Source organism: Bubalus bubalis, chromosome 5 (genome assembly GCF_019923935.1).
Source record: "Bubalus bubalis isolate 160015118507 breed Murrah chromosome 5, NDDB_SH_1, whole genome shotgun sequence".
NCBI classification, from domain to species: domain Eukaryota; kingdom Metazoa; phylum Chordata; class Mammalia; order Artiodactyla; family Bovidae; genus Bubalus; species Bubalus bubalis.
Genome location: NC_059161.1, coordinates 28933964 through 28957617, shown reverse-complemented (window position 1 = coordinate 28957617; position 23654 = coordinate 28933964). Strand labels below are relative to the sequence as shown.

General features: G+C 47.5%; 1 protein-coding gene and 1 long non-coding RNA gene across 3 annotated transcripts in view; one reads left to right on the top strand and one right to left on the bottom strand.

Annotated features, from left to right (window-relative positions):
• FHAD1 (forkhead associated phosphopeptide binding domain 1) overlaps positions 1-23654 on the bottom strand; it is a 165286-nt gene that overhangs the window by 34126 nt on the left and 107506 nt on the right. Inside the window, exons 15-20 of one of the 2 annotated variants that reach the window (XM_045165684.1) lie at positions 16550-16620; positions 14836-14988; positions 11224-11331; positions 10875-10982; positions 7105-7212; positions 3378-3485 (exon numbers count right to left, since the gene is read on the bottom strand). In XM_045165684.1, coding sequence (XP_045021619.1) covers positions 3378-3485; positions 7105-7212; positions 10875-10982; positions 11224-11331; positions 14836-14988; positions 16550-16620 — 656 coding nt within the window. The remainder of the gene's footprint in view (positions 1-3377; positions 3486-7104; positions 7213-10874; positions 10983-11223; positions 11332-14835; positions 14989-16549; positions 16621-23654) is intronic. The other variant, XM_045165685.1, reaches the window with a different exon arrangement.
• LOC123465786 lies at positions 12317-16318 on the top strand. The gene is made up of 2 exons (XR_006641080.1): positions 12317-13319; positions 15944-16318. It is a non-coding gene; the product is annotated as an uncharacterized LOC123465786 (long non-coding RNA).

The following is a 23654-nucleotide window of genomic DNA, read 5'->3' as shown; positions in this document are numbered from 1 at the left end:
CTTGCCTGGAGAATCTCCGTGGACAGAGGAGCCTGGCAGGTTACAGTCCATAGGGTAGAAAAGAGTCAGAAACGACTGAATGACTAAGCACAGCACAGCACAGCACAAAACATATTCTCGAGGTGCAGTGCTAGGCATTCCCAACGCTGTTGGTGGCAGTGAAAACCGGTATGACCTTTCTGAGAGCGTCACTTGGGAACCTGTTTCACGAGCCTAAAAATGTTCATATCCTGTGACCCACTGATTCCACTTTTGGAGATGTATCCTAAGGACATAACCCCACACGTGCACAAAGCCCCTGACACAGAGCTGCTCAGCCAAGCATTTTTCACTCCACTGAAAAGAGAGAGACACCCGTGCCCAAGGGTAAATGAATCAAGGTTCACCCAACACAGTGCAAACCCAGGTCATCCTTTACTGGCGTGTTGTAGAAGAAAGTTCCACGATCTGCGGACATACTTGTAATATATTAAGTCAAAATGCAGCATGCACAGTGTAACAGCGTAAATGACTTTGTAACAAATCGGTATTTGTCCATATCTGTCATAGTGATCATCATAAAGCTGGTCTGGAAGGAATAACATCAAAATGTCATTAGTGGACTTCTTTGGTCCAGCAGTTAGGAATCTGTGCTTTCAATACAGGGAGCGTGGGATCAATTCCTGGTCAGGGAACTATCATCCCACACACTGCGTAGCACGGCCAAAAGAAAAAATAAAATAATTTCTATTACTGGTAACTCTGCTCGGTGGACTCATGAATGATTTTTCCATACTTCTAAAAATTTCTTTTATTTTTTAAATTTATTCTTAATTTTTTGGCTGTGCCACATGATATGTGGGATCTTAGTTCGTCCACCAGGGATTGAACCCACACACCCTGCATTGGAAGCGTGGCGTCTTAACCACTGGACCGCCAGGGAGATCCCAGGTGCTCCTTTTATAACTGGGAAATGAAACTGTTTTTTTTTTTTTTGAAACAAAACTGAGCATGGTGCTCATCATGTGATGCCTGTGAGCCTCGCCTGGGAGAAGCTTCATTCTCTCCGTACCACCACTGAACTCTGTCTGCTCTTATTTGGGGTCGTGATGTGGTCATTACTGTTGAGAAGTCCCAGTGCAGACAGTGTGCGGACCTGGCCTGAGGAGGCGCTCCCTGGGGGTCAGCGGCAGGCACAGCACACAGCAGAAGCACTCCAGCAGTCCCGAGGAATCCACAGAGAACTGAGATGGTTTATCTGATGGGCCATGAGGTTGCCTCAGGGCAGAACACGCTGCCTGGCATCTTTGCTCCTTGTTAGCTACTCAGCAGCTTACTCAAGTCCAGGGTTCCAGCAGGTCTGAATTTATTTTTCTCCCCTCTCTCCTCTTTCTCTCATATAAATCCTGTTTTCACCTGTAGAGATGAAATCAGTTTTTCAAATGCTCTCCTGTGTGTGCAAGCAAATAATCCTCCCTATGTCTGACTGGGTCTTTGACCTTGAACTTCCTTGGTCTATCCTGGTGAGTGGGGAGTCCCTGGGGTCGAGTGCCACTTCTCAGCACCTGATGTGATGCCATCAGCCTGCCTGCAGGGTTGTCACAGATCTTCCCTCCGGTGTCACAGCTGTTTTCTCTAAGGCTGTTGTTGACGACACTGTTGGTTGCAATACAGAGTCTCCTCTGTCATGATCCTGAGGACAGATGTTCTCTGGGTTGAGTACCCAGAATGGTCTCATTTCCAGGAGCACTTGGTCCATTTTGTCTAGTGAACTTCACAGCCACTGGGTGTTTGCTTTCACTGTGCTAATAAAAACTGTGACCCATTCATTGATTTTGTGATACACACTTTTTTTTGTTTGTTTGCATTAATCTCATCCCTAATCCATTTTCTGCCCCAAATAATCTACTTTAAAATTCTAATTCCTCCTTTTCTGCTACCCCTAACTGAAGTATTTTATGGAGGAGGCATGTGAATCATTGGGGAAACAAGGCTGCATGGAGAGATGGCCCCTCCTGGGCTCCCTCTTGGGCAGCGTCCACCTGCCCACAAGGAGTCCTGCACATGTGCATCAGCCCAGAGCTGACAACTCTCACATCATTTCACCCAGCTCATCCTCTGGACACGCTCCAGTTGGTCAAGGCCCCTCTTAAAGTGGTGCTAGGGTGTGCATGCGTGCACACGCATGCTCAGTTGTGTCCAACTCTTTGAGACCCCATGGACTGTAGCCCTGCCAGTCTCCTCTGTCCATGGGATTTTCCAGGCAAGAATACTGGAATGGATTGCTGTGCCCTCTTCCAGGGGCTCTTCCCAACCCAGGGATTGGACCTTTGTCTCTTGAATTGCAGGCAGATTCTTTACCACTATGCTGCCTGGGAAGCCCTTACGGATAGGTAATCCAGACACGGTTTACTGGCACCTTGAGCAGCGTCATTCCGAGAGCACCAGCACCCCTTGGACTGCTGTTAAAAGTACAGATTCCTGAGTCCACTCTATAGAGAGTGAATCAGAATCTCTGGGGCTAAAGTCCAGGGATTGGGCATTTAAAATTACCACCACCCCCCACAGTGATTCTATGCATATATAATGTTAGGGAAACGTTCTTCAAAGAAAATGATCCAAGACTGATATGAATAGACTTAAAGACTTGTTTGGTCCCATCTGGTCTTGACAATCCTTTGAAATTGTATTTGCCTGTATTTGAATCTAACTCATTATGGTCAGGTTGTCTGTTTATCACTTGCTGTGACTTTTGAGACATTGACCTGTATCTGTGTGTGTGTGTATGTGTGCGCCCTTTGTACTGCTGGGACCCAGGAGGGTGGAATTCAGTCCTCCAGCTTGGAGATGCCTGAGACAAGGTCCTGGATAACAAACTTCAGCCGTGTCTCCTACTCCCAGTGAGAAGTGAGAATCATAAACGTGGTTTGATGATGAAGGTGCTGATAGCGAAGGTGACAGGTTCTGGTGGAGAAACAGCACCAAGGCGGTCAGACATTGACCTCAGGCAGCTGAACCCACAGCGAGCTTAAGGACAGACAGAGGAGCGGTGAGGATGAGGGGGTCCCAGCGGCAGACGGTCCTGGGTTCAGACTGCCCCTCCACTTCGTAATAATAATAAAAGCAGCCAATACACACAGCATTCACTGAGTGTGTCAGGTGTGTGTTGGACACACTTGTCTCTGTGTGTGTTAGACATCAAGTCTCCCAGCTCCACGAGGGTGATCTATTGGATCATCTGTATATTATAAGTGGGCAAAGCAAGGCACAGAGGTGCTAACTGTTGTCTAATGTCCCACAGCCAGATGGCGGCAGGGGTGGGATTTGAACCAGACTGCCTGCCCCCGGAGCCCAGCACTCAGTCACACCGGCTCCTCTTTCCTCTTAGAGAGGCATACCTCCTTCAGCTTGGTTATACGGTTCTCCAGATCTTGGACCTTTTTCTTTTCCTTCTCTATGGCCTCCTTTGCTTTGTTTTTCTCATAGGCGATGCTGCTCTCGGAAATCTGGAAGTCAACAACAAGCGTTATGAGGGTGTGTGCATGAGAAAGGAAAGGAAGTGACACCCAAGGGGAAAGCTAGCATTAGTAATAGTTGACACCAGTGAGTCAGGGCTGGGGAGCTAGAGCTCAAGGAAGACGATGCCCGTTGGAGAGAGAGACTTGAGAACCGGAAGTCAAGTCGTGGTTAGTTATGTCCTCAACAGAGAGAGTTATTCGTCATTCAGGGTTTCTGGGCTGGTGTGCAGGAAGTGATGGACTGGTGTGCAGGAAGTGACAGGCTGGTGAGTGCTCAGGTCAAGGTGTTTGATGCTGAGCCACTGACTGAACTCCTAAACGGACAGACGGTGGCACCAATGTGGTCCCTTGTTGGCACCTGGCTTCTGGGAGGTGGGGCAAGTGAGGCCAAGGGCAGGGGTGGGGGTGGGGGGATGCCTCCCATCCCAGTAGGCCTGAGGTCTGTGGCTTCAAAGGACACTGGTGGTCTCTCTCCAACCTATGAAGGCTTGGGTCTAAAAACCGAAGTCCAGGACCGTTTGCTGCAGAGAACATTTACCCCATAGATCCTGAGATGGGGAGGGGATTGGAACCCAGCCTCACCTACACAAGCCCCAGAAGGGACACAGCCAGAGTGGGGTCAAGAAACTATTTGCAGCTGTTGAAACTCTTGGAGTGATGCCTCCCACATAAATATAATGTCCACAAGAACATTTTAATGAAATAAATAATTTATCTATGCATAAACAAAAGACTGGAAAGATATGTACCAGAATGTAAATAATGGCTAATTTGGGGCAATTGAGATTATGGTCATTTATATTTTCTTCTTTTCACTGGTCTGGATCTTCTAAATTTTCTTTAGCGAATGTGCATTATTGGGTAAAAAGGGAAAACTATTGAAAACTGTTGTGCTTTGGGGATAGGTGGTCCTGGAGAACAGATGATCTTCCCAACAACCCTTTGGTTCTAGCATCACGCCCTTGGCCTCCATCCCCACTGCCCTGTGCTGCACACAGGCCTCGCCGCTGCACCTGGACTCTGATTCTCCTCCCTGCATGGGCTTGGCATTTTCCCACTGCCAAGTCTGCCTGAGACCATCCAGTTCCCACTCTGCCAGGCTGCGTCCTGCCTGATGTAAGAGGCCACTGCATGCTCCGTGGGAGGGCGTGCTCCCTTCTCTTATTTTGTGCTGCTTGGAAAATTACAGATGAAAATGATAATGACGATGCTGCCTACTCTGTAAACGCTGCACATGAGTGCCTGCACCATGTAGTGAACGCAACCCCCCAGGTGGCATCTGCCTTCCATTTTGCAGGTAAGGACATGGAGGCTGTAAATGAGGCAGTGCGAGGATGAGTAATGGGCCACTGGGTGCCAGTTCAGATGCCAGTGCCCTGCCCTAGCCACTCTGCCACCTGGTGTCTGGACCTTGCCTGAGCTGTCCTCCTGATTGAAGACTCACCCTACGTGGAGGCAGGAGATGCGCCCGAGTGTTCATACGTAGGCTGGCCCAGAGTCTGCCACCCTGCTCAGCAGGGGTGCATGCTATAAAACTCTGCCCTTAGCCCACCTGTATAAGGGATGCCTGGGGGATGCCACTGACCACAGCCTGGGTTCTACCCCTTAACAAGGCTTGCTCTGTGTCGGTGCTCCCTCACCCCATGTGGACTCTGACCTCACTTCCCTGCCAAGGTCTTTGCTTGACTGTCCTGCCCCCATACCCCGCCATGCACACCATCCTCCCCACTCGATCTGGACTCTGAGCTCACCTGGGCAGGTGTTTCACAATGAATGCACTGACTCCTCGCAACAAATCTCTGTCACTACACCCACATTACAGATGAGGGCACAGAGAGGGGCTTGCCCAGGGTCACACAACATGTTAGGGCAGAGCTGCAACTGGAACTGGTATCAACTCGTTTGGCCCACACAGCTCTCCTGCCACGCCTCGCTTTGCCCCCCACTCTGCGGCTCCCTCTGGCTTTCTTGCCCTGATCCCTCCCCTTTGGTTTCCATCTTGTTCCAGTGTGATTTCATTCTTCCCACCCTGTCCCCAGCCCCCTGGCTAACTCAGGTGCCCTCCTTCACACTTGGGACCCCTGACCTGGGGCATTCTCTTCCCGCGGATGTTACTGTAGTGTTCCTCTGCCCTCCAGGTCTCACTCAATGTCACCAAATATGAGAGGCCCTCCCTGCCTGTGGGCCACTCTCTAACTCATGCTGGTTTTGTACAGCCTGTGGTTCTGGGGTCACCTGGGCGTTTGTTTACATGGCTGTCTGCCCCCTGTCCTAGAGCGGCGGGCCCACGAGGGCAAGGCCATGGCCCGTCTAGTGCTCTGCAGTATCCCTGACACCCAGTAGGGCCTGGCACATGGCAGGTACTCCATAAATATTTGCAGATGGATGAATACAACTGCATCAAACAATTCACTGAGTTGTCTGCCGTTTCTGGACGTTCCACGGGGCTGGCACGTGTCTCTTTGTGCTCCCTGGAGCCCAGCTCCTAGAGATGCCACCACAGGTCACTAAGGGCACCACCACCTGGCCTCCTGGCTCCAGGGAGCCCCTGTTTGACTTTCAGGGTGTGGCTTGGGCATTCATCCCTCCTCTCGGCCTTGGGGGTCTGCCTTCATGGTGGCTCCATGCAGGTAAGGCTGGTGAGCCCAGTTCCCGGGCTTGTAGGGTGGATGTCACCAGCTCTGCCCTGGCCTGGTGCTTGGACTCCCCTCCTCCCTCCCACATCACTCTCCTCCAGGATGTACTTCTCATTTGTTCCAGAAGGCACTGACCCTGGGCGCTTATTTGATATGACTGCCGTGTGAGCTGGTTATGTTCCTGTCTACTCCATCTTCCTCTGCAACATTTGTCTCTACACCTGACCATCAGCCCAGGGAGGGTCTACTTGGGAGTCTCTGAAACTAGGAGGCCGGAGCCAGGAGGGTATTGTTCTGCTGTGCCCACGCTGGGTTGCCTCTTAAATACCTTTCAGTAATGAGGAGGAAGAGGATGCTGGCTGAAGGACTGACCCAGACTCCAACCAGGGGTCTCCCTTGGAGGGCATCTCTCCTCCCCGGGCAGTTGACCAGCAGGGCTTATGGAGATGGTCCTCTGTGGGTGAGGGCAGGTCTAAGTACTTAATATATACTGTGCTGTGTGCGCTAAGTCGTTTCAGTTGTGTCCGACTCTTTGCGACCCCATGGACTGTAGCCCAGCAGCCTCCACTGTCCAAGGGATTCTCCAGGCAAGAATACTGGAGTGGATTGCCATGTCCTTCTCCAGGGAATATTCCTGACCCAGGGGTTGTACCCAAGTCTTTAGCGCCACTTGGGAAGCCCCCAAAAACACTAACTGGTTTAATCTCATGATGCAGGGGTAGTTAGCCTCCCCATGTTATGGATGATGAAACTGGTCCAGGAGGTGAGGTGGTCTGCCCTAGGGTCATACAGCTGGTGAGTCCTGTGATGTGACATCAGCCACTCTGATCAGCGGCACTGCTCCCCATCAGCCTGCTTTACCACCTGCTCTACATCCGGGTACCAAAACACAGTCTCGCATCTGGTCCTGAAGCTGCTTCCAAGGGCTTTCGGCTGCCACCACCCACGTCCTCTCTCTCTGCTCCCCATACCTCCTTCTGCTGTGTTAAGTGGTTCTCCAGATCTTGCACTTTCCTCTTTTCTGTCTCTAAGGCTTCCTTGGCTTTTCTTTTCTCATGGGCCATGCTGCTCTCCAAAACCTGAAAATCAATGACCAGTCTTTTTGGTTGCCTGCACATTTAGCGGGGGAAATTGCTAGTAAGCATGATACCAATAATAACGACAGTAGCTCAAATGTTGGGGGCTGGTCTTATGTGCCAGGGCCCAAGGCCAGTGCTTCTCACCCAGTTTATTCTCATAGCATCCTCATCCACAGAGAAGTTGTGTCCCCATTTTGTAGGTGAGGAAACTAAAGAGTGGAAAGTTCCTGGGGACCCAGGGGTCCTGCAGTTTGTTAGTGGAGAGGCCAGGACTGAGCCCTGCATATTGTTTGTGTGCAGAGGCCCCGGCAGGGAGCCAGTGAGGAAAGGCGACCAAGCCTGTCTTATTACGGAGTCTGAGTTCTTATCATGGTGCCAGGCAGCCTCTCTGATAAGAAGAATCTAATTAATAATGGAATTTCCCATTATTGAAATAAATCTCTGAAATAGAATCAGGTTTCTAAAAGAGGGCAGTGTATTGAATTAATGAGCCACACATACAAATTTCTGGAAGGGGAGGGGACCAACCTCACAAGGGAAGCTTTGAGAGGATGGGAGGGCTGTGGTTAGTATTTAGTGCCCATAATCAGGGATTTTTTATCCAGGAAGCAACTTGCTGATGAGCTGTTCAGTTAAATGGTTTATGCAAATTGCAGAAGGATAGAAGCTGCCGGCAAAGCCCGTTTCTAGTCACTGCAAGAAAGGCACCTCAACTCTCAAGTAGGTTATTATTATTATTACTTTTTTATATGCACCAAACTTAAAGTCTTTATTGAATTTGTTGCAATATTGCTTCTGTTTTATGTTTTGGTTTTTTTGGCTGCAAGGCATGTGGGATCTTAGCTCCCCAACAAGGGGTCAGACCCACTCCCCTGGCATTGGAAGACAAAATCTTAATCACTGGACTACCAGGGGAGTCCTGGAATGGGTTGTGTTTTAAACACCATTGGCTGTCAGCTGTCTGGAAGTTGGAACGTGGTTTCCATTATAACCAGTGGTTAGGGTCCTAGATTAGCCTGCAAAAATATTCAATCCATAATATGGATGAAATAGTATATACTTTTGTATATTTTTTTCAGTGAAAAGCAGTTTAAAAAACTCCAACACTCAGCGGTTCCAATACCAGCCCTCAACGAAGCAGAAGAGCACTAACATCATGGGAGCTCCACGTTTATTTTGAAGTTTGAGGTGGGTTTAGGGGTAAGACATTTTGCTGCCCCACTGCGTCTGATCTCACATCGACACTCAGGACTTTGCTATGCAGCCAAGCTGGGCACCACAGGGAAGGCTGTCCTTGCACAACTCAGGCCCAAGTTCTGTCCCCCTTGGACACTTTGCTTCCACACTCCTGGGCAGGTCATGGGAATTAACCTTTAAAGTTACCTCCAAACCAGCCTTGTGACCTAGTGATTCTGTCGTTCTTAGAGATTCATCTGACAGTGTGGTGCACGCATGTGTGCAATACGCTTAGTCGTGCCTGACTCTTTGTGGCCCCATAGACTGCAGCCCACCAGGCTCCTCTGTCCATGGGATTCTCCAGGCAAGAATACTGGGGTGGGTTGCCATGCCCTCCTCCAGGGAATCTTCCTCACCAGGGATCGAATCCATGTCTCTTGTGTCTCCTGTATTGGCAGGTGGGGTCTTTATCACTAGTGCCACCTGGGAAGCCCCTGACAGTGTGGAGGAAGGTCTAATGGAAAGAAAAATCTCACGTGACCGTCTGAGGTTGATCAAAGCCTGTGTCTGAGGTTCTGATCTCAGATTTCCCGACAAGAAGCCACAGAGAGGTCCTCCTGGGAGGAGCGGGCTGATGTTGTCCATGGTGTGGGTGACCCGGCCACAACTCCTCTTGCCTTGGGGCTATCCACCATCAGCCTGTCCTTAAATCTCCCTTCTGAAGTGCCCCGTGACCTCAAGACCGCTCAGTTCAAGGGGCTTCCCCATCCCTGTGCAGATGACCTCTCAGTGGCATTTCGCCCCAGCGAACCCTTGGGAGACCCTCCTCTTCCTCGCCATCCCTGGAGAAATAACTCAGGACCAGGCACTGACACTGTTTACACAGGCCTGCAGAGCACATCTGCACCAGAGACCCAAGTGAAACCCAACATGTAAACACCTCCCCTCCCTGGATAGGATCAAACTGCATGAGCTCTGCTCACAGGTTCCTCTTCTCCCTTCCTGGGGGGCGGGGCAAGGATTTCACTCTGAGAGGTAGGGATGTGGTGGAGGGTTCATACATTAAGTGCCTAAACAGCACTGGAAGTACAGTGATGGTATTAATAGCCACCGTTCATTGAGTGATGATTCTGGGTCAAACACTTCATTGTACATGATCTCTAACCATTATCTCACAGCCATCCTTTAAAGAAGGTAGGTACTGAGTCAGTAAGTAGCCCAGCCGGAATCTGAACCCACGTCTCATCTGGATGCAAAACCTCACTCTTCACCCCTTTACACTGCCCCAGGACTGAAGCACAAATGAGAACGTCTAGTAAAAAAGACCCAGGGATCTGAGGGTGACCAAAGGTAAGTATATTCAAGTGAACAATGTAATAAGGCTTCCCCCAAAGCTAGTTTGGACACATCAGCAGAAGTATAACATCTTTGACTGGGGTGAGGACAGTCCTGCTCTAGGCCACTGCATGCTGGAAAACTGTCCAGTTTTGGCTACAAACAGTTTAGGAAGAAAGCAGATGATGGGCTGCAAACCCAGATGCCTGTAGGGGCTCAACAGTTATCTGAAATGAAATGAGTTGTGTTGAATGCAATAGGGAATGGTGGGGATTGTGGCAAACATCTGCTACTTGGTTCAGCTCCAGTCCATTTCTGCTGCAAGTAGAAAGGAGGGCCAGTCTTCCTGACTTTTCAAGAGAGGATGGGAATCTGGATTTGTCAGTAAATTTTATGAATTCAAGATAAAACACTCTAGGCCCAAGCATAACATGTCTATGAGCCCTTTTCAGCCAGTGATCTGCTAATCTGTCACAGGTTAATCTGTTGCAGCTCAGAGGAGGGGACCAAGGCCAGGCTCCAGGCCTGTGAAGGGCATTTGTGTCTGGAGAGGAGCCGGTACCTCTATTCTTATGCATCTAAAAGGTTACTCTGTGGAAGAAAAAGCAGATGGGTCTTGCAGGAGCCCAGAGGGGTAGGTGGAGGGTTGAAACCTTTTCTGAAAGAGAATCTGAGTCAACTCAATATAAAGGAAGAATTTTCTGCCAGCCAAGGTATCAACACTGGGATGGACTTCCCTGGGCTGTAGAAAATTTCTTGGTGGTGGAAATGAAGGGTGGGGCATTTTAGGATGTTGTTGGATTCACGTTGCCCTAAAGTCCCAGGATTCTGAAAGTCCTCCATTTTTAGGATTCAGGATGTAGTCTCCATGCAGAAAACACACATGTTACCAATCCTGATGTGTCCCCTAAGATTGTATTTTATGACATTTACAAGTTTTGTGTAAATTGTAGGCACAAGGTTACAACTCTAGGGTCTTCTCCTAGAGTCCTACTTGCTTCTTCCTAAAATAGCTGAGCTCCCCCATGGACAAATCCCTCTAGGAAACTCCGCCACGCTTGACTCCCCATCAGCTGTGGTTTGAAACTTACTTCCACGTGGCCCTCAAGCTGGGTGTGGGTTTGAGCCGCCTATCTCCCCGAGCCGCGTACCTCCTTCTGGTGGGTTAAGTGGTTCTCCAGCTCTTGGACTTTGCTCTGTTGTTCTTCTAATGCTTCCTTTGCTCTGCTTTTCTCCTGAGAAATGGTCTCCTCCAAAGCCTGAAAACCAATGACCGGCGTTTAACAGACAGAATTATGACGGCAGGAATCCAGATTCTGCTAGGCATTGCATGGGCAGGTGAACTCTTTACTACTCACAGCATCCCCATGGGGAGACTGTGGGCAGCTGAGAGCCTGGCACCCGGGGTGGGCAGGCCCAGATGAGTGTCCCAGGTGAGTCCGTCCTGGCTGCCTGACCTCGCCCTGGGCTCAGGCCGGCTCTGCCTCCCTGAGCTCATACCTTCTTCTGGCGGGTTAAGCGGTCCTCCAGCTCTTGGGCTGTCTTCCGTTCTTCTTCTAATGCTTCTTTTGCTCTGTTTTTCTCTTGTGTAATGCTTTCCTCCAAAGCCTGAAAGTCATGACTGTTGTTTAATAGACATAGTTACCATGGTAGGAATCTGGACTCCAGGCCAGGCACTTCACAGATTAACTCTTTCACATCTCAACACACAACAAACCCATGGAAAACTGTGGACAGTATATCTAGGGCCTAAGATAATGGGGTCTGGAGTTGGCAGGGTCAGATTAGAGCCTGCGGCTGATTCTTCCTAGGGGTATAGTCTTGGGCAAGTGAGAAGCTTTAGAAACCTCAGTTTCCCCATCTGTACACTGGGGACAGTAAGAGTGCTTCCTGCATTGGGTTGATAGAAGCAGCAGATGAGATGATGAACATGAAATGCTTGGCACATGATAATCATTCACTAGTAAAGATCAATCATTTCTTCTGTCATTTCCACTTTCTTGAGGAGGAAATAGGCTTAGAGAGATTAGGACTGTTTACCAATGAATCACATCAATGGGAAATTGAACCCTGGTCCCTTTGATTCTAGAACCAGTAGTTGGCAAGCTATGGCATGTGGGCCAAATGTGGTCCACTGTCTGCTTTTTTTTGTAAATAAAGTTTTATTGGAACTCCACCATGCTCATCGTGGGTTGCCTTGGCACTGCAACCACAGAGCTGAGAAATCAGGACAAAGACATGACCTGCACAACTGAAAACAGATACTATGTGGCTCTTTATGGGAGAAGTTTGCTGACCCCTGATCTAAACCATTAGTGTGTGCATAAGTCAGGGGAATGTTGTTAACAGATCATAATAATAATAAAAAAAGAACGATACCTTCATAAGTTAGCTACTCAGTCGTGTCTAACTCTTTGCAACCCATGGACTGTAGCCCACCAGGCTCCTCTGTCCATGGAATTCTCCAGGCAAGAATACTGGAGTAGGTAGCCATTCCCTTCTCCAAGGCATCTTTCTGACCCAGGGATTGAACCCCTGCATTGCAAGCAGATTCTTTAATGTCTGAGCCACCAGAGAAGCTCTATAAGGGAACCTAGAATTTCTTACCATTGAAGCAGAGTCCTAAGACAAGTCAGGATTTGTGCAGAGGAGCTTAATTAATGAATTTTGAAACACATATTTTTAGAAAGGGTCGGGGTGACAGTGCCATGTTCATTTAAAATTGGGGCACCTAGCATTCAAGCCTGCGATGGTACTTCTGGATGAGTCCCTGGGGTCAAGCCAATCAGTGTAAGTGTCTGGGGAAGAATGACCCTCAATGGGACAGTTGTGGACATGAGCAGCTGTACTCTCTGTCTGTGGGTCCCTGGCTTTGTGTTCCCCTCTGCAAGGGGTGGTGTGCCCTCTGAAGTTTGGCGTGATTAAAGGGGGGTTGATGTCAGCCCTTGAAACCCTGTGTCTGTTGGAATCAATGTTACAAAGGGGCATCTGGAGGGCCCAGGCTGGTGCCGAAGGTGGTCGTGAACAGGCTGGGGCTATAGTACTGTACATTCACAGTGGAAAACAGTCAAACCAAAATTGAAACTAAAATAAGACATTTGGGAAGGGAGAAATTAAACAGAGAAGAGAGAGGAAACAGGTGGAGAGTTCTGTGAAAGTTTTGAAGATTTTTAGGTTCTTTCTGGTTTTATTTCCCTCTCTATAGAATGGCATTGTTTTTTTTCTTCTACATCTAATTGCCCTTCTGAAGGGACCTGTCTTGATTTAAGGCCGTTGTTTATATACCTGTATGGGGCTCACAGGTGATTTTGGTCAGGTGGTTCTTTCTTTTTAGTCTTTTATTTCACAAAAGGCAGAGAAAGAGGCAAAGAGGAGAAGAGGTAGTGAGGCACGGATTAGAGGATAAGACGAAACCGGCAGAGGCCGCTGCCTCTTGGAGAGGCCTGGAGAGTCGGGGTGTCTGACAGAGAAGGAGGGTCCCAGCAGGAAGTTACCAAGCTGTTCCTGGTGGAGATGGAGGAACTGGCAGTTCTGGTCCTTTTTGGTGGAAGAAAGGAGGTGCTGGGGTTCGGTGGATCTGGTGCTGCTGTTTTGAGGTACGTGGGAGATGCTCTCTGTGGTGGCTGCACGTGGGAACCACCAGGGAGAGCTCACCAATCCTAGGGCCTGAGCTGCACCCCCACCCCAGCTAGATCAGAATCTGGGGGTGGGGGAGGGGGAGGGGGTGCAAGGCCTTAACATTTTTTTTAATCTCTTGAATGACAGAAGTGCAGCCAAAGTCATGAACCAGGGATCCAGGGTGATGGTGACTGAAGTAGTTAAATTCATGGTGGGTCCCTGAATATCAAAAATGGCCAACTCGGGACTTCCCTGATGGTCCAGTGGTTAAGAATCCTCCTTGCAATGCAGGGGACATGGGTTTGAACCCTGGTCCGGGAATTAAGATCCCGCATGCTGGGGAGCAACTAAGCCCACAAGCCACACCTACTGGGGCCCGTGCATCACATCTAGAGAGTCCATTTGCTGCAACAAAAGATTCTGCAAGGTGCAATGAAGAGCCTGCGTGTTGCAACTAAGAAGCGACACAGCCAAATATGTAAATAAATATTAAAAAAAATACACGGTGAACTCAAGGACAAGGAGGAGAATTGGCCTATTAACTGCAGTTTCTGGCCTTCTCCTGAGATTCTGAATCAGTGGGGCTGGGGCAGGGCCCAAGAATCTGTATTTTCAACCAGCTTCCAGGTGGTTCTTATCTGCCAGCTTGGGTAAAACCTTCGTCTGAGACTCTGTTGCTGAACATGTGTCTGCAGAGCTGTGCCATTAGCACCTGCTGGGAGCTTGTCAGAAATGCAGAGTCCCAGGTTCCACCCTAGATGGGCTGAGTCAGAATCTGCCTTTTTACAACATCCCCAGGTGATTCACAGGCACCTCTGAGTTGAGAGACACTGCTGGTAGCATCCTTTAATTGGCCGTTTTCTAGAAAAGTAAGCAGCAATTTTGGCCATTTTATTCCCTTGATCTGTATAAACAGAAAGCAAAAGACTGAAATAACACTGGCTGGTCTTGCACATACTTAGAAACACTCTGTCGGTCATAAACCAGGACTTGTAGTAATGCCTCAGATCTGTAAAATCAGCTGCAGTGTATAAACCAATGAAGTACTGTTTCTAGAAATTTCAATAACCGTGCCTACTCAAGTTGATCCTGCTCTGAGTTTTAAGACCCAAGCTTCATGTTAATTCCTCCAACATCATTCACCCTTTTTATTTTTTAAAAAACATGTCTATTTATTTGGGTGCACTGGGTCTTAAGTTGCAGCAAGTAGGATCTTCGAGCTTCATTGTGGCCCGTAGGATCTTCAGCTGGGGCTTGCCGGATGTGGTTCCCTGACCAGGGATCGAACCCAGGCCCTCTGCATTGAGAGTGTGGGATCTTAGCCACTGAACTACCGGAGAAGTCTCCATTCACCCTCTTAAATTAATTTAGTTCCATGGCATCCATCAAGATTGCTGCTGAAGTTTCTGCTCTAAATGTGCGCCCTCAGTTTTTTATGGGGAAGGTCATCTCATCCATTTCCAGCATGAAAGGGAAGGATAGGAGCCTCCTTACCGCCTTCTCTTCCATCAGGCACTTGACTTGGGCTTTCAGCTTCTCCTCCTGCTGTAGCCTTTCCTCGCTCAGCTTCTCCTTCTCTGCCAGGTGCTCCCGCAACTTCTCTTGCATCAGAGACTGCTGAGTTTCCTGAGAACTACTGATCTTGATCTGAAGGGAGAGGAAGGGAGACTGTGGCTGATTAGTCCTGTTTGGGACTAATGCAGGAGTCATTTCCACTACCTTTGCGGGAGGGACAAAAGTTCCCAAAACTTTCTGAAAAATGCAGAAAAACTATGCTTAACCTAGTAACTAGTAGGGAAGCAGAAGAGCATCATAGGTAAGAGTTCAGACTCTAGATCTAGACAGACTCTCAGCCATAGTTCTTTCTAGATGCTTTTTCATTTAAAAGATGAGGTTAATATGAATATATACTTCTTAGTGTTATCAGGACTGAACGAGATAATGTTGGAAAGCTTTTACCACAGTGCTTAGCACGTAGTAGGTGCTTAGCAAATGGTAGTTAGGCTTATTCGTTATTATTTGCTGAGTGTAAGAGAAAAAGCAGTGAGCTAGGGCCAGAAGGCCTGAACTTTTGTCTTGATTCTTCCACCAACTAGCTGTGTGACATTGAGATAGTCACCTAAGCCTCTGAACGTCATTATCCCTATCTGTAAAATAAGGAGAATGGATTAGATCAGGGGTTGGCAAACTATTGTCTGCAGGCCACATCTGGACCACTGTCTATTTTTATAAATAAAGTTTTATTGGAACAGAGCATGCTTGCCACACGCATTCATTTATGCAATTGTCTATGGTTGTCTTTGCTCTATAGTAGCAGAGTCAGATAGGTGTGACAGAGATGATATGTCCTGAAATATTTACAGGCCCTTTACAGAAAAATTTTCTTACCCCTGGATAGATGGTCTTTGTGGTTGATTGCTGCGGTGCTCCCCCTATTTCACCCTTACTCTATTCATACCTTTGGTTATGTAACTTGTAGTGCCTGCCGATATCCTGCCCCTGATGCTGAACTCAGTCATGTGACTTGCTCTGGCCAATGGGATGTTGGCAGACATAACACAAGGGCCTGATTTCTCTTCCTGATCTCTGCTTCCTCTGCTAGTGCCATGAGAACATGCTTAGGCCAGCCTGCTGGAGGATCAGAGACATGTGCAACAGAGCACAGCTGCTCCAGCTGAGGCCAGCCTAGATCAGTCAAGAGCCAGCCAACACCCAGGCCTGTGAGTTAAGTCCATCCAAGACCAGTGGATTCACCCTGCAGCTGGCCTGGGACATGTGAGCAGTGGAGTAATTGTGGAATACTGCTATTGTTTATTATGCAGTATTAATATGGCAATAGCTATCAGAGCAATACAATCCCTAAGGGTTATTTTGCCTCTAAAATGTTGACATTATGTAACTTTTGGTATGTCTGCTCTCTGTACTGTGGCTAGCTGTACTTCTTCCACTGCACTTAATAAACACAAATTTTAAGATCTAACGTCATTTAAAATTGTCTGGGTGTGGACAGAGGAAAACAAGTCTCCTTGCCCTCCTGGGAGATCTCAGCCACCCCATCTGAATCATTTGGAGTGAGAATGGAGATATCATATCACCTTTTGGAGGATGTGCACTGACTACCTCATAGAGGAACAACGGAGTTAAGATGCCCAGTGCCATGAAAATTTTGAGGAGGAGCTGAAATGAACTTTTGGAGCTCAAAGATTACCTGAAGTTCCTGAGTCCGACTTGTAATTTTTTTATAATGTTCCAGAAGGTATTTCAGATACAAAGACAATCCTTAAGAAGAGAAGCAAGAAGAAGGTAAGTATCAAGTCAATTCACTTTCTTTGTTTTCTGAATAATGTCTTCACAGGGCCTGCTGACAGGAGGATGAGGGCAATGCTACCCTCCCATCAAGATAACACAAGTTGCCATCCATCTTGTGTTTTCTTAAATGGCTGATCAGCTTCAGTTGGGCTCAAATCCAACTTTCTTTTTGGAGGTAGACAATAAAAACCATCCACAGAACCCTTGTTGACTAAGTGTCCACTGTGCACAAAACTGTGAGCTGAGCTTGGGGGATGGCATGAAGCCATTCCTCAAGGGACTCAGGTTCAGTCTGAGAACAGGTCTAAGTGTCTGACAGGAAAGAGGCAGTGACCCCAGGTGATGTGGAAGTGACCGCTGAAGGAGTGGGGAAGTGTGAGGGTCCCAGAGGAAGAGCTATTGTTTACCCAGAGTGATCACTGCTCAGCTGAGGATCCACTGGGCGTGGGCACTGGCATATGTTCAGAGTTGGAGGGGAGGACATTTCAGGATGGACAATGTGGATGAATGGTGCCCCACAAGAATAAAAGGATATTAGCTTGTGGTTTCTTAATGACATCACAGTGAGTTGATGGTGACATTCAGAGGGACTTGATTACAGGCTGATGGGTAGACTAATCTGGTCTGGTCTGGTATGGAAACTTGAGAGGCTTTTCATTATGGGTGTCAAAGCTTTATTATGTTCTGGGTATGAAGAACATTTGATAGATATTTTTTAACTATGGGGTTTATTTTTCTAAATATGGGTTGATCGAGCAGTCAGTTGGTTGGGGATGCCTTTAAAAGAAAGTTTAAGTTTTCCCAGTGTGAACCTTAAAAGGTCAGAGAAGTACATTCATTTATTAAATTCTCTGTTGGGAGAACAAAGCTTCTCGCCCGACATTTTATTTTTGATTTTTCAAAGGGTCTTGATCAGTGGTTGTGCCTTGGCTAGAATTTGTGGGACTTTTGTTGCTATATAGTCAGCATTTACAAAATCTGAAGCATCATAAATAAAGTTATTTATTTAATCATAAAAAAATCGATGGCCCCCCACACCCAAAGATTTCCAGGTCCTAATCCTGAGAGCCCATGGACATTACCTGACAGGGCAGATAGAGCTTTGCGGATTTGAGGAAGTTGAGGATCTTGAGATGGGGGGCTTATCCTGGATTGTCCGTTTGGGGTTCTTACAAGAAATGGACAGAGGGAGTTTGACTACAGACAGAGGAGAAGGTGATGTGAAAGAAGCAGAGAAAGCTGAAGACACTCCCTTGCTGGCTTTGGAGATAGAAGAAGGGGCCATGAGCCACAGAATGCAAGGGACGAAGGAGTAAAGACTACAAAAGAGTAAAGACTGGAAAAGGTGAGGGATCAGATTTTTTTCCTACACCCTCTGGAAGAGACCGACCCCTTGACTTTAGCTTAGTGAAACTAAATTTGGACTTTGGGCTCCAGAGCTGTAAAAGAATAAATATGAGTTGTGTTAATATAAGCCACAGAGCCTGTGATAATTTGTTATGACAGCCATGTGTGCATGCACGCTAAGTCACTTCATTCGTGTCCAACTCTGCGACCCAATGGACTATAGCCTGCCAGATCCTCTGTCCATGGGGTTCTCCAGGTAAGAATACTGGAGTGGGCTGCCATGCCCTCCTCCAGGGGATCTTCTCGACCCAGGGATCGAACCTGTCTCTCTTTTATCCCCTGCACTGGCAGGCCGGTTCTTTACCACTAGTGCCACCTGGGAAGCCCATGACAGTCACAGGAAACTAATATCGGGGGTGAAGGGAAGAGGCAGGATGAGAGGTGGGGAATGCAGCACATGTTCTGGAAGAGGGTCGAGGTTAGTTGGGGTGGAGTGGATGATGGGGAGGGGAGGAGTAGAGGGAACAGTTGGGAGGGAGGCTGAGGTCAATTGTGGCCAGCCTAGGGCAGTAGCCTAAAGACTGTAAACCTGACTTAAATTTATGAGTGTGGCCTGTGTGCCCAGCTCTCTGCTAAGCAATCGATGCATCACCCCCACTGTATCGTCTGACCATCGCCCCATTTTACAGACTAGGCAGGGGGGCTCTGAGACATGTGGCTGCTAGATGCTGGCAAGCAACCTAGCCAGGGCTTGGGCTCATGGCAGTTGGACTCCAGGGTCTGAGTCACTGCTATTTCGGCTGCTGATGGAGCAGTGAATTGGCTTAATGAACTGTATTTTTTTTTTCCAGAAAAATAACAGATGAATTAGAGAGGAAGGAGCCAGTAGAGTTTCTTAACTATAGCACTACTGACATATTAAAAGACACTTGCTCCTTGGACGAAAAGCTATGACCAACCTACACAGCATATTAAAAAGCAGAGACATCACTTTGCTGACAAATGTCCATATACTCAAAGCTGGGCTTTCCCTGTGGCTCAGATGGTAAAGCATCTGCCTGCAATGCAGGAGACCTGGGTTCGGTCCCTGGGTCGGGAAGATCCCATGGAGGAGGAAATGGCAACCCACTCCAGTACTCTTGTCTGGAAAATTCCATGGATGGATGAGCCTGGTAGGCTACAGGCCATGGGGTCACAAAGAGTTGCATACAACTGAGCGACTTCACTTTCTGACTTTCCCTTTCTTTCTTATGGTTTTTCTAGTAGCCACATATGGATGTGAGAGCTGGACCACAAAGAAGGCTGAGCACCAAAGAATTGATGCTTTCCAACAGTAGTGCTGGAGAAGACTCTTGAAAGTCCCATGGACTGTATGGAGATCAAACCAGTCAATTCTAAAGGAAATCAACCCTGAATATTCATTGGAAGGACTGATGCTGAAGCTGAAGCTCCAATACTTTGGTCACCTGATGCAAAGAGCCGACTCATTGGAAAAGACCCTGATTCTGGGAAAGATTGAGGGCAGGAGGAGAAGGAGGCGACTGAGGATGAGATGGTTGGACGGCATCACTGATCAATGGACATGAATTTGAGCAAACTCAGGGAGACAGTGAAGGACAGGGAAGCCTGGTGTGCTGCAGTTCATGGGGTCACAAAGAGTAGGACATGACTCAGTGACAGCAACAGCTGACATATTGGGCTGGACAATCCTCTGTTGGGGGCTGTCCTGTGCAGTGTAAGAATCTTGAGCAGCATCCTGGCCTCTAGCCTCTGGCTTCCAGGAGCATCCCTCACCCCAGCTGTGATGATCAAAGATGAGAAGGTTTTGAGAAAGAGACCCGGCGGGAGTGGGGGCAGGTGGGTAGGACAGAGAGAACAGAGCCTGGGGAGGAAGGTGGGCCTTCAAAGACAAAGTCACAAGTTAGTGGTGAGGACAGAGGGTGTAATGCACTGTAAGGTCTTGGTGGGACAGGAGTACGAGCTGTAGAAAAGGAGTTAAAGAAGCAGTGATCCTGAAGATGCACCAGCTTGAAGGGCATGTTTGATGACAAAGGAGTGAGACGCAGAGAAAGGCTGGAGATGCTGAAGGAGGAGGTTGTGATTCAAGACCTTGCACATAGGATGGCCTGGGAGGGAGAGAGAAGGGGAAATGCAGGGAGGGAGGAAGTACGCCTGGAAGAGAACACAGTAGAGGAAGACAGACGGAAGGGGGGGAAGATGGATGTGGAGGGAGACGGAGGGGAGCTGAACAGGCTCACGCCTGGGCCCTTGACCTGCGACAAGGCCACCTGCTGAGAATTTCCAGCTTGGAAGAGTGAGAATGATAACAGTATAATAATAGCAAGTCCGTTGGACTGCAAGGAGATCCAGCCAGTCCATCCTAAAGGAGATCAGTCCTGGGTGTTCATTGGAAGAAATGATGCTGAAGCTGAAAACTCCAATACTTTGGCCACCTCTTGCGAAGAGTTGACTCATTGGAAAAGACCCTCATGCTGGGAGGGATTGGGGGCAGGAGGAAAAGAGGACGACAGAGCATGAGATGGCTGGATGGCATCACCGACTCGGTGGACATGAGTTTGGGTAAACTCCGGGAGTTGGTGATGGACAGGGAGGCCTGGTGTGCTGCGATTCACAAGGTCGCAAAGAGTTGGACACGACTGAGCGACTGAACTGAACTGACCTGAATAATAGCTAGTGTCAGTATTAAGCACTTGCTGTGTGCCAGGCACCACGCCAGGAGTTTGACACGTGATATTTTCTAATCATTACCAACAACCCAACAAGGAAATCTGTTTGCATTTCTAGGTGCGACACAGATGCTGAGCCAGGTTAAGCTGTGGAGCTCGTGAGCAGTAGGATCAGAGTTCAGACTTAGGTCTGTTGCTGTCTCTTTTTTAAAAAAATTATTTATTTTTAATTGTCATTCTCTTTTAAGAGAGACTAGCGGCTGGAGAGTGAAGGGTTGAGCTGGCTGATGTGAAGGGTGTGTGATAAGAAGGATACCAAGGTGGCAGAGATGGGTGACGCTAGCTTGGGCTGTAGAAGAGGGGTTTTCCTCTTTGAGAAGAAGCAATTCTTCATTATATTTCTGCTTACAGAAGTTACGGAGGACAGGGGAGACAGCCTGATGTGCTGCCGTCTGTGGGGTTGCAAAGAGTCGGACACGACTTAGCGACTGAACAACAACAGCACAAAAGTTATACTTGCCTATTACACAAATCCAAACAGGACGAAACCCATAAAGTGAAAACTGTCCCTCCACCCCCGCCGCTGTATCCTCAGCGGCTTGCACACAGTAGGTCTGCAATAAACAGCTGTTAAAAGACTGAGTGAAAGTCAAGGCTCATGCAGTCCCATCATACTGGGATAAGACTTTCAACACTTGTTTTTTTCTCCAAATTTCTCTTGTGGTCAGATAATGACACTTGGAAAAAAAAAAAAAAGGGTGGAGTGGGGAGAGAACACTGTGTATATTCTATGACAATCTACTTTTTTTTCCACTTAAAAGTACTGCTTATCTTGGATATCTAAGGAAGAGTGATTTTCTATGTATGGAGAGAAGTCTTTGTAACAAAGTCTTGCAGAAATAGACACAATCAACTGAGCTTGCAAAGAAAAATGTAAAAAGTCCTTTCTTTCCCTTATCAAAAGAAGCTGAGAAACCAGGCGGGAATGAAATTTAAGATCCTCCTTAATGTCTCCTATCTTCCCAGAGGGCTTAATGTTTCTTGTCTTCCTAGCGGGACCAGGCAGCAAATCCTTCCCCAATAAGATTTTTTTTTTAGATCACGGATTTTTTAAAAATTAAGGTATGGTTTATGTACAGGTATTATATGTTTCAGGTATATAACATAGTGGTTCACAACTTTTAAAGATTATACTCCACTTACAGTTATTATAAAAATGTTGGCTATATTCTCTGTGTTGTATAATATATCCTTGTGGTTTATATTTTATACATAGTAGTTTATGCCTTTTAATCCTCTATCCCTGTCTTTTCCTCCACTTCTCTCTCTCCATTGGTAACTACTAGTTTGTTCTCCGTATCTTGGAGTCTGTTTCTTCTTTGTTACAGTTTCTAGTTCTATTTTTTAGCTTCCACATATAATTGATATTATACAGTATTTGTCTTTTTCTGTCTGACTTATTTTGCTAAGCATCAGTTCAGTCAGTCAGTTCAGTCGCTCAGTTGTGTCCGACTCTTTGCGACCCCATGAATCGCAGCACACCAGGCCTCCCTGTCCATCACCAACTCCCGGAGTTCACCCAGACTCACGTCCATCGAGTCAGTGATGCCATCCAGCCATCTCATCCTCTGTTGTCTCCTTCTCCTCCTACCCCCAATCCCTCCCAGCATCAGAGTCTTTTCCAATGAGTCAACTCTTCGCATGAGGTGGCCAAAGTACTGGAATTTCAGCTTTAGCATCATTCCCTCCAAAGAAATCCCAGGGCTGATCTCCTTCAGAATGGACTGTTTGGATCTCCTTGCAGTCTAAGGGACTCTCAAGAGTCTTCTCCAACACCACAGTTCAAAAGCATCAATTCTTCGGTGCTCAGCTTTCTTCACAGTCCAACTCTCACATCCATACATGACTACTGGAAAAACATAGCCTTGACTAGATGGACCTTTGTTGGCAAAGTAATGTCTCTGCTTTTGAATATGCTATCTAGGTTGGTCATAACCCTCCTTCCAAGGAGTAAACGTCTTTTAATTTCATGGCTACAATCACCATCTGCCGTGATTTTGGAGACCAAAAAAATAAAGTCTGACACTGTTTCCACTGTTTCCCCATCTATTTCCCATGAAGTGATGGGACCAGATGCCATGATCTTAGTTTTCTGAATGTTGAGCTTTAAGCCAACTTTTTCACTCTACTCTTTCACTTTCATCAAGAGCATAATACCCTCCAAGTCCATCCATGTTGTTGCAAATGGTAAAATTTCATTCTTTTTCATGGCTGAGTAGTAATCCATTGTGTATGTGTATGTGTGTGTGTGTATACACATATATACATACCACATCTTTTTTTTTTTTTTGGCTATGCCATGCAGCTTGTAGGATCTTAGTTCTCTAACCAGGGATTGAACCCAGGACACAGCAGTGAAAGCACAGAGTCATATCCACTGGGCCACCAGGGAACTCCTCACTACATCTTCTTTATCCATTCATCTGTTCATGGGAACTTATGTTGCTTCTGTATCTTGGCTATTGTAAATAATGCTGCTATGAACATTGGGGTCATGTAGCTTTTCAGATTAGTGTTTTTATTTTGAGGAGATAAATATCCAGGAGTGGAATTGCTGGATCCTATGGTAGTTTTGGAGAAGGCAATGGCACCCCACTCCAGCACTCCTGCCTGGAAAATCCCATGGACGGAGGAGCCTGGTAGGCTGCAGTCCATGGGGTCACAAAGAGTTCGGACATGACTGAGCGACTTCACTTTCACTTTTCACTTTCATGCGTTGGAGAAGGAAATGGCAACCCACTCCAGTGTTCTTGCCTGGAGAATCCCAGGGATGGGGGAGCCTGGTGGGCTGCCATCTATGGGGTCGCACAGAGTCGGACACGACTGAAGTGACTTAGCATAGCATAGCATATGGTAGTTTTATTTTTAGTTTTCTGTGAAACCTTCAAACTGTTTTCCATTAGTGGTTAC